At 44.1% G+C, this 11,252-nt stretch overlaps 1 protein-coding gene across 2 annotated transcripts; it reads left to right on the top strand.

The window, feature by feature from the left end:
- Positions 1-566: 566 nt before the first annotated feature.
- LOC120041611 (THUMP domain-containing protein 1-like) lies at positions 567-8,064 on the top strand. Of its 2 annotated transcripts, none has more exons than XM_038986480.1 (6): positions 567-735; positions 893-1,117; positions 1,458-1,629; positions 2,274-2,359; positions 2,536-2,698; positions 6,260-8,064. In XM_038986480.1, the coding sequence occupies exons 2-6, from the start codon at positions 914-916 to the stop codon at positions 6,775-6,777; spliced, it is 1,143 nt and encodes a 380-aa protein (XP_038842408.1). In that variant the 5' UTR covers positions 567-735; positions 893-913; the 3' UTR covers positions 6,778-8,064. The 2 variants fall into 2 exon arrangements, with proteins under 2 accessions (XP_038842408.1, XP_038842409.1); XM_038986481.1 differs by having other exon boundaries at positions 568-624.
- Positions 8,065-11,252: the final 3,188 nt, after the last annotated feature.

An 11,252-nucleotide genomic window follows, 5' to 3' on the forward strand; every position in this document is an offset into this window, starting at 1 on the left:
CGCTTGCCGTGCGGTAGCAGAGAGAATAATCTATGACCAGGGTGGCTGGAGTCTTTCACATTTTTAGGGCCTTCCTCTGACACCGCCTGGTATAGAGGTCCTGGATGGCAGCAAGTTTTGCCCCAGTGATGTACTGGGCCATACGCACTACCCTCTGTAAGTGCCTTGCGGTCGGAGGCTGAGCAGTTGCCATACCAAGCGGTGATGCAGCCAGTCAGGATGCTCTCGATGGTGCAGCTGTAAAACCTTTTGAGGATCTGAGGACCCGTGCCAAATATTTTCAGTCTCCTGAGGGGGAATAGGTTTTGTCGTGCCCTCTTCACGACTGTCTTGGTGTGCTTGGACCATCATCCCTAAATTTATACATCCACAGTGCGATCAACGGATTTAACATTTTTGTTGTCAAATAGTCTTCTGTTGAATTTTTCTAAAAACATTCCAACCTTGTTTAACATTTATAGGCCCAATTGTGTCATGATTTCAATATTTTTATTAGTTTGCATGTTTCAATGGGGACTTTTATTTTGAAGGCGATACGCCGATTCCACTTTTGCTGCTCACAACACTCGCGTGTTTGAATGAACGAAGGAGCCCACGAGTACCTTCAGACTCAACTTGAGAAGAGTACGATAAACGTCGACTAGTATTTCTATAACTTAGCAAATTAATCGATACATTGTTATTATTTAATCCAACGTGTACGGTTACTGATTGAGTTTTAGCACAGTAGCGAAAGTAAGCAATCCCGGCTCGTGTCGTTTGTTGTGCTAGCTTGCATGTTAGCTAGCTAGCCAATTCTGCTATACTTGCTAGTGCCAAATAATAAACTAGATAGATAACTTAACGTTATCCAGGTAAATGTGTTTTTTCTAACTGTTAAACTATTATCAAGGAGTCCTGTATATGATCAAATATGTCCGAAGCACAAGACTTGAGAAAGCGCAGTAAGAAACGCTATGGCGGCGGACACCGGAGTAAGAAGTACAAGGGTTCCCGGGAACTCGAGGTGGGCATGCAAGGTATTCTCATCACCTGTAATATGAACGAGAGGAAATGCACCGCGGAAGCCTTCAACCTTCTCAACGAATACGCCGACCAACTCTACGGACCTGAGAATGTAAGCAGTACATTTAGCTAGGCCGTGTACGAATACGTGAAGAGGTGTTTCCCTTAATGCCTTCCTTGAAGTCATCACTGGTGTAAAGCCGTTGAGTGGAACGGATAACTGTCCGATCATGTCATTCAAATCAGGGATCAACTGAACGTAAATAGGAGTAGGAGAACGGAGTCATTTCTAAAGTAACTGAGCCAAGCCAACTTTACGAAATGTTGTAGTGTGAATTGTTAGTAGATATTATTTGTACTGTACATCATTATTGGTAGTAATCTTTGTTAATAGTTATAAATCTGACTTTTTTAGTTTAAACTAACTTCTCTAATCTCTCCTGACAACCCAGTTTAAGGAACCCGAGGAGAGCAGTAGTGAGGAAGAGGATGATGAAGACGTGGAGGCAGCTCTGAAGAAGGAGGTGAAGCAGCTCAAAGCGTCGTCAGGGAAACGAGAGCGGCGCTTCCAGGCCATGGACAGCGGGGCCAACAACGTCATCTTCATCAAGACCAAGAACCTCGGTGAGGAAGAGTTTGACAGCTCCTTAGACAGAGATGAAGCATGTCTCAAAAGACTCACAATATATATTTATTTATGTTTTTAATTTAACCATTATTTAACTAGGCAAGTCAGTTAAGAACAAATTGTTTGTTGGCCTACACCGGCCAAACTCGGACGACGCTGGGCCAATTGTGCGCCGCCCGATGGGACTCCCAATCACGGCCGGTTGTGATACAGCCTGGATTTGAACCAGGGTGTCTGTAGTGACACCTCTAGCACTGAGATGCTGTGCCTTAGACCGCTGCGCCACTCGGGAGCCCAAATATAGTGCACTACTTTGGACCAGGGCCCTGAGAAGAGTATGACTTATCGGAGACGACTCATTTAGCAGACACTTTTATCATAGTTCTTAAGCTCATTTCAATAATAATTTGTTTTATCCTAGCCTGGGTACCAGTCTGTTTTGTGCCGTCATGCCACTGCTTGATAACATGATAGCATAAACAGATCTGGGACCAGGTTAGGTTTTATCCTTAGTTCAATAAAGAACTGCCAACATTGACAGTAAGACCTATTCAGAAGTCCTCAAAATAGTCTGTTTTTGTTTATAACTAACTAGTATTTTTATTCTCCCCGTCCCCCCTCTCTCGCTCTCTCTCTCCAGACCCTGATAAGCTGGTGCATCACATCCTGTCAGACCTCCACATCACCAAGAAGAACAAGTCACGAGTCATCCTCAGAATGCTGCCGGTGAGCACATGTCATGTCATGGGGCTGAGTATCAGGTGACATGGAGGTTTCCTGACCGTCCAACCAGAAGAGAGAGGGAGAGACTAGCAGGAAGAATTTCTCTTTTTGGGAATGTGTGGTTTTTTGGGGGGGGGGGGCAGTTCCTTGTGGTTCTGATGGTTCTCTGTGTGTTCTAGGTGAGTGGGACGTGCAAGGCGTTCCAGGAGGACATGGATAAGTACCTGAGTGAATTCTTAGAGCCGTGGTTTAAAGCCCCCAACCAGGGCAGCTACCAGATCGCCTTCAAGTCCCGGAACAGCTCCCACAACAAGAGGGACGACATCATCAAGGCCCTGGCAGGTAGGCTACATGGACACAGTACTGGGAAACACATCTCCAGATACAGTGTGTTCAGAGGGATGACATCATCAAGGCCCTGGCAGGTAGGCTACATGGACACAGTACTGGGAAACACATCTCCAGATACAGTGTGTTCAGAGGGATGACATCATCAAGGCCCTGGCAGGTAGGCTACATGGACACAGTACTGGGAAACACATCTCCAGATACAGTGTGTTCAGAGGGATGACATCATCAAGGCCCTGGCAGGTAGGCTACATGGACACAGTACTGGGAAACACATCTCCAGATACAGTGTGTTCAGAGGGATGACATCATCAAGGCCCTGGCAGGTAGGCTACATGGACACAGTACTGGGAAACACATCTCCAGATACAGTGTGTTCAGAGGGATGACATCATCAAGGCCCTGGCAGGTAGGCTACATGGACACAGTACTGGGAAACACATCTCCAGATACAGTGTGTTCAGAGGGATGACATCATCAAGGCCCTGGCAGGTAGGCTACATGGACACAGTACTGGGAAACACATCTCCAGATACAGTGTGTTCAGAGGGATGACATCATCAAGGCCCTGGCAGGTAGGCTACATGGACACAGTACTGGGAAACACATCTCCAGATACAGTGTGTTCAGAGGGATGACATCATCAAGGCCCTGGCAGGTAGGCTACATGGACACAGTACTGGGAAACACATCTCCAGATACAGTGTGTTCAGAGGGATGACATCATCAAGGCCCTGGCAGGTAGGCTACATGGACACAGTACTGGGAAACACATCTCCAGATATAGTGTGTTCAGAGACAAGAGAATAACACCAAATCACATTTTATTGATCACATGCACCGAATACAACTGGTGTACATTGAAATGCTAGCTTACGAACCTTTCTCAACGATGCAGAGTTTAAAAATAAAATGGTAACTAACACGAGGAATACAATAAAATACACAATAATTAAGCTATTTACAGGGATTACCAGATCAATGAGCAGCTATATACAGGGAGTACCAGTACCAGATCAATATACAAGGAGTACCAGTACCAGATCAATATATAGGGAGTACCAGTACCAGATCAATGTGGAGCTATATACAGGGAGTACCAGATCAATGTGGAGCTATATACAGGAAGTACCAGTACCAGATCAATGTGGAGCTATATACAGGAAGTACCAGTACCAGATCAATGTGGAGCTATATACAGGGAGTACCAGTACCAGATCAATGTGGAGCTATATACAGGGAGTACCAGTACCAGATCAATGTGGAGCTATATACAGGGAGTACCAGTACCAGATCAATGTGGAGCTATATACAGGGAGTACCAGTACCAGATCAATGTGGAGCTATATACAGGGAGTACCAGTACCAGATCAATGTGGAGCTATATACAGGCAGTACCAGTACCAGATCAATGTGGAGCTATATACAGGGAGTACCAGTACCAGATCAATGTGGAGCTATATACAGGGAGTACCAGTACCAGACCAATGAGCAGCTATATACAGGGAGTACCAGATCAATGTGGAGCTATATACAGGGAGTACCAGATCAATGTGGAGCTATATACAGGGAGTACCAGTACCAGATCAATGTGGAGCTATATACAGGGAGTACCAGATCAATGTGGAGCTATATACAGGGAGTACCAGTACCAGATCAATGTGGAGCTATAAACAGGGAGTACCAGATCAATGTGGAGCTATATACAGGGAGTACCAGTACCAGATCAATGTGGAGCTATATACAGGGAGTACCAGATCAATGTGGAGCTATATACAGGGAGTACCAGTATCAGATCAATGTGGAGCTATATACAGGGAGTACTAGATCAATGTGGAGCTATATACAGGGAGTACCAGTATCAGATCAATGTGGAGCTATATACAGGGAGTACTAGATCAATGTGGAGCTATATACAGGGAGTACCAGTATCAGATCAATGTGGAGCTATATACAGGGAGTACCAGTATCAGATCAATGTGGAGCTATATACAGGGAGTACCAGTACCAGATCAATGTGGAGCTATATACAGGGAGTACCAGTATCAGATCACTGTGCAGAGGTACGAGGTATTTGAGGTAGATATGTACATGAAGGCAGGGTAAAGTGACTAGGCATCAGGATAGATAATAATAAGGTATTTGAGGTAGATATGTACATGAAGGCAGGGTGAAGTGACTAGGCATCAGGATAGATAATAATAAGGTATTTGAGGTAGATATGTACATGAAGGCAGGGTTAAGTGACTAGACATCAGGATAGATAATAATAAGGTATTTGAGGTAGATATGTACATGAAGGCAGGGTGAAGTGACTAGACATCAGGATAGATAATAATAAGGTATTTGAGGTAGATATGTACATGAAGGCAGGGTGAAGTGACTAGACATCAGGATAGATAATAGTAAGAGTAAATTAAAGAACAGAGTAGCAGCAGCAAATGTTGAGTGTAAAAGGTGTGTGAGCGTGGTGTGTGAGCGTGGTGTGTGAGCGTGGTGTGTGAGCGTGTGTGTGTGAGCGTGAGCGTGTTGTGTGAGCGTGTTGTGTGTGTATAAGCTCGGGACTGTTGTGGTTGAATCCCGGAACATATCCCAGTCTGTACTAGCAAAACAGTCTTCTAGCCTCGTGTCTGCTTGGTCCGACCACTTCCATCCTAGATGTTTCTGTATATCTCATTGGACCAGTTTCCCCAGACATAGGTTCAGCCTATAGGCCTGGACTGAGAAGCATGCTGGATAGAGATTACATCCAGGAAACTATCTCTATATGTTCCTCGTGTATTCATATCTCACACACCTGTCCAGTCTCCATGGGACAACCCCTGTGTGTGTACTGTGCTCGCTCATATAACCTCTGTACCTCATATACCCTCTGTAGCTCATATATAACCTCTGTACCTCATATATATATATATATATAACCTCTGTACCTCATATATATATATATAACCTCTGTACCTCATATATATATATATAACCTCTGTACCTCATATATATATATATAACCTCTGTACCTCATATATATATATATAACCTCTGTACCTCATATATATATATAACCTCTGTACCTCATATATATATATAACCTCTGTACCTCATATATATATATAACCTCTGTACCTCATATATATATATAACCTCTGTACCTCATATATATATACATAACCTCTGTACCTCATATATATACATAACCTCTGTACCTCATATATATACATAACCTCTGTACCTCATATATATATATATAACCTCTGTACCTCATATATATACATAACCTCTGTACCTCATATATAACCTCTGTACCTCATATATATATACATAACCTCTGTACCTCATATATATACATAACCTCTGTACCTCATATATATACATAACCTCTGTACCTCATATATATACATAACCTCTGTACCTCATATATATACATAACCTCTGTACCTCATATATAACCTCTGTACCTCATATATAACCTCTGTACCTCATATATATATACATAACCTCTGTACCTCATATATAACCTCTGTACCGGGCCACGCTCATTATGTTTATCTCCCCCTGCAGGCCTGGTGGGGAAGATGAACCCTAAAAACAAGGTTGACCTGACCACCCCTGAGCTCACCATCATCGTCGAGGTCATTAAGAGTGTGTGCTGCGTCAGCGTCGTCAGGGACTACACTCTATACAGGAAGTACAACCTGCAGGAGGTCGCAAAGGAGGAGGGGCCTAAAGACGGGAAACAGGAAGAGGTCACCACAAACCAGGAAGAGATCAAGTCGAACCAGGAAGAGAAGGGTGGGAAACAGGAAGAGATCAAGTCGAACCAGGAAGGGAAGGATGGGAAACAGGAAGAGATCAAGTCAAACCAGGAAGGGAAGGATGGGAAACAGGAAGAGATCAAGTCGAACCAGGAAGGGAAGGGTGGGAAACAGGAAGAGATCAAGTCGAACCAGGAAGAGATCAAGTCGAACCAGGAAGAGATCAAGTCGAACCAGGAAGAGAAGGATGGGAAACAGGAAGAGGGAAAGGATGCCCCAAAAACAGACAAGGAAGTGAAGGGGGATGAAGAGGAGGAGAAGTAGATCCCTGTACCAGGAGGGAGAGAAGAAGAGGGAGGGGAATGAGGGAGGAAGTGAAATGGGACTGATAAACAACTCAAAGGCATCTCACAGTGCAGGTGATGCAGTCAATGTGTTAGGTAGCTTTACTGTAGAACAGGTCCTATTCCTATTGTCCATTCCAAATGGAACCCTAATTCCTACATAGGCCTCTCATCAAAAGTAGTGCACTATGTGCCCTGGTCAAAATGAGTGCACTATGTAGGGAATAGGGTACCATTGGACCTGGTCAAAAGTAGTGCACTATAAAGGGAATAGGGTTCCATTTGGGACGTAGCCAGTATGTTATTTCGTCCTTGTCCCTCCAGCTGTATGGTGCGTAGTTAACTAGTGCCAGGGTTGGGGTCATTTCCCTTTTCAATTCCAGTCAATTCAGAAAATACACTGAAATTACATTTCATTTCGATGTGTTTCAATTAGGAACCTTTTGGAATTTGGGTTACTTTCTGAATTGAAAGGGAATTGACCCCAACCCTGACTATGACAAAATCCTTTGGTCCTCCATTTTGTATTGTCTCCAACATGTCCTCCTCATCGCTGACAGTCCCTTGGTCTCCTCTCCTTACCGTCACCGAGCACTCACTGAAAGCTGATGGGTAATTTTTTTTAATTTCATTAGATTTTTAAAAAGATACATTTTTATTTTTTAACATAAGGTGTCATACATTTTTTTCAAAATATAAATTCCCTCTTTATTCAGGAAATCCTGGTTGTAGGGTTCCGAGTTCCCTACTTATTCCCTCTTTATTCAGGAAATCATACATCTGGGATTTCTGTAAAGCCAGTCCCCTGAATTTTTCAACCCTAGTCAGCCGACAGTCTTTCCTCTGTAAATGAATGTTAGATAAGTTGACACAGTTCTTACAGGACTGGTTTCCCGGACCCAGATGAAGCATACTCAAGAACTCTAAAACACTCTTTTTCATTGAGAATCTCCTTTGAAAGTGCTTCTTAGTCCAGGGGCCGTTATGTATCATGTGTCCCAGACTCGGAGTGCTGATCTAGGATCAGGTTCCCCCTGTCCATATAATTGTATTTGTTATAATCTTAAAAGACAAAACTGATCCTAGATCACCTCTGAGACCATTGATACGGCCCCAGGAATGTAGCCCTGATCTGAGTGCAGGACTCTCATATATTGTCCGATAATGGAGGTAAACTGTAATATACCTTTTGTTTTGTAGAACAGAGTAAAACTTCCCAAAAAAAACAGCTCCTTGAAATAAAGTGTGATTTTTGTGTGTTTTTGTATTCTCATTCTCCCTCCACTTTGTTTTCAAAGTAACTCACCAGCTCGGTTTCCGTCTGACGGGAGATTTTCCATGTGAATATTGTCAAATCAGCATCAAAACAATATAAATATTGTCCCACGAGAGAGATGTGTTTCCATCAAACTGACTTGTTGCAGATGAACGGCTGTGTGTGATGACGTAGGTCACATAAAATACATTTTATTTAGTGTTAAATTCCCACGTCTGTTTCCATTGCATGTTCAACTCTTGGTAGTTGTCTCACAAGACATGTTGCATTGTATAGCGAGTGAAGAGATTTATGTACTAAAGAGAGAAATCATTTTTATTTGTCAAAAGCCCAGCTCTTTCAGAACATCGACGATCATGTCACCAGAAGAAGACCATCAAAATGTATTGGAAAGGAGCATCAAGCTCATCACATGTAGTTTCACCACCCTGTGAAGTTCATAACTTATTTCATCTGTAGCCTAATAAACTACATGGGTTCCCAAGTCGTAGAGGGAGGACCACACACCACGTCATCGTGTGACTCCACGGTTACTTTCATATGATGTTTATTATATCAATATCTGCATAAAAGCGATTTTACTGACACAAAAAGATCCCACCTTGTCCAGCGTATTTTGTTTTGTCGACATTTGGAAAGTTTACCGAAAACTAATTTTTGTTTCCATCAGGCCTGTCATGACATTTTTACTTAACTCAGATTTAAAACTTTAAAAAAGAAAGTTGGGTGAAAACCTGGTTACAGATACTTCGTCCAATTTCATTTTGATGTTTGCCATTACTGCTCTGTAACACAAGGTGGCGCTGTATTGCACTGTAAACCCAGCCAGGAGCACAGAGGTGATCAAATCCTCTTCATATAGAGAGCTACTGACAGAGCAGGCTTTTGCTCCAGACCTATTTTTATTTATTTACCCCTTTTTTCTTTGGTAGTTACAGTCTTGCCCCATCGCTGCCACTCCCGTACGGTGAAGGTCGAGAGCCGTGCGTCCCCCGAAACAACCCAGCCAAGCCGCACTGTTTCTTTTCACAATGCCCGCTTAACCCGGAAGCACCGTAACCTGGCGACCGTGTCAGCGTGCGCTGCACCCAGCCGATGGGACAAGAACATCCCTGCCGGACAAACCCTCCCATAACCCGGACGACTGGGCCAATTGTGCGCCGCCCCATGGGTCTCCCGGTCGCGACAGAGCTCAGACTCGAACCAGGATCTCTAGTGGCACAGCTAGAGCTCACTGTACCACTCGGGAGGCCCTGCTCCAGACCCACAACACACCTGGTTCAGATTATCAAGGTTCTGAGTATCAGCTGATTAGTGAAATCAGGTGTCACGGTAAGGCTGGAACAAAACCTTGCTACTGGTGCGTAGCTCTGGCCACTCCGACTCCTGGGTCCAATTCATTAGGGGCACACCGTAGCGAAACATTTTGCAATGGCGAGAACGAGTATTATGGGCTAGTGCAGGTAGTCCCTCCCATGTTTTTATGTTATTGACCAAAGTGACTATTCACTGCAAAACAACTGAAGATGGCCAAGTTCAGTACATCCGCCATCGGACTCTTCATAGCTCTCCACTACTATAGACCAGAGCCCTATTCCCTATATAGTACACTACTATAGACCAGAGCCCTATGCCCTATATAGTACACTACTGTAGACCAGAGCCCTATTCCCTATATAGTACACTACTTTAGATCAGAGTCCTATTCCCTATATAGAACACTATTGTAGACCAGAGTCCTATTCCCTATATAGTACACTACTTTAGACCAGAGCCCTATTCCCTATATAGTGCCCTACTTTGGACCAGAGCCCTATTCCCTATATAGTGCCCTACTTTGGACCAGAGACCTATTCCCTATATAGTGCCCTACTTTAGACCAGAGTCCTATTCCCTATATAGTGCCCTACTTTGGACCAGAGCCCTATTCCCTATATAGTGCCCTACTTTGGACCAGGGTGCATATGATAGGGAATAGAGTGCCACTTGAGTGTAGTTTGAGCAACAACTCATTGACTTCCATTATGGATCTGTAGGCAGAGTGAGATGACTGTAAGACAGACAGACAGAGACAGGGGGGATGGGTTGTACTAATTGGCTCATAGACTTCCAGTGATATTGACAGACAAACAGATAGGAGAGACAGGTTGTCAATGTGGAGACGGAGGCTTCCATTAGAATAGAACAGAATATTTTCGTATTGAATTCTGTCTTCCATTTAGGAGGAGCTGACTCATTTGTAGAGCTAATTTAGAACACCTCTCTTTCTCTGCCTCCCGCCACATCTCTCTCCCTCCCCCTATCTCTCTCTCTCTGCCTCCCGCCCCACCCCCCCTCGCTCTCCCTCCCCCTCTCTCTCCCTTTCTCTCTCCCTCCTCCCTCTCTCATTTGTATGCCATATTGACCTCTCCCTCTTTCTCTCTCACACACACATCTCCCCAAAGTGGCAGTTTTCACTCTCCCTTATTAAAGCTAATTACCTGGGCAGGGAGTGTTCCTAGCGACCCCGCTGATCGTTAGTCCCGACAGCCGGTGCGTTCCGTTCCTCCTCGTTGGAAAATTAGCTGCTACCGGCTCGTCTCCAGCGCCCCGGTTTGACATTTTACTGGACAAGGTGAGAATCTCAACAGCGCCCCAGTAGAGGATGATTGGAGCGCGTTTTAAAGCCTAGAAATACAACGGCCATTAAAATGATCCCCCCATTAGATATCTAACATCATAATGACCAATTTACAGAATATGAGTCATCAGAATACGGTCTGCCTGTTAGTCTATCCTGACCTACACCTGATGGGAATGAATTACCCAGTTCATATTGTTAGAATAATATGGTAATTAGGTAACATAATAAAATGATGCCTCCATTAGGCTACAGGGGATAAACATTGTCGCCCTTTGAAGCGGTTAAAGCCTACAATATTATCCATGAATTCAGTTTGTACTTGGTCGTCTCTTAAGAAACCTCACAGGAGTCTCACACACACCCTCTTCCTGTCTCTGTTGTTTTAATTGGTCCTCAGGTCCTGTCTAATTGCTCTGTGTTTCTCTGTGGGACCTGAGCCCCCTGCCACTCAGACCTGAGACTCACACACCCGTCACTCAGGATTGTCCAAAACCCCTCTCGTTTGAGTGGAAAGGTCAGAGGCCCTGGAAACAATGGAACATACAGTACACACACA

The sequence above is a fragment of the Salvelinus namaycush genome, unplaced genomic scaffold (genome assembly GCF_016432855.1).
Source record: "Salvelinus namaycush isolate Seneca unplaced genomic scaffold, SaNama_1.0 Scaffold485, whole genome shotgun sequence".
Lineage (NCBI taxonomy): Eukaryota > Metazoa > Chordata > Actinopteri > Salmoniformes > Salmonidae > Salvelinus > Salvelinus namaycush.

What these genes read in the sequence shown, in the direction of transcription:
- LOC120041611 (XM_038986480.1), top strand. Translation starts at nt 914, where the DNA reads ATGTCCGAAGCACAAGACTTGAGAAAGCGCAGTAAGAAACGCTATGGC. An exon ending in AACTCTACGGACCTGAGAAT is followed by an intron (nt 1,118 to 1,457) that starts GTAAGCAGTACA and finishes CTGACAACCCAG; the next exon opens with TTTAAGGAACCCGAGGAGAG. An exon ending in TCATCCTCAGAATGCTGCCG is followed by an intron (nt 2,360 to 2,535) that starts GTGAGCACATGT and finishes TGTGTGTTCTAG; the next exon opens with GTGAGTGGGACGTGCAAGGC.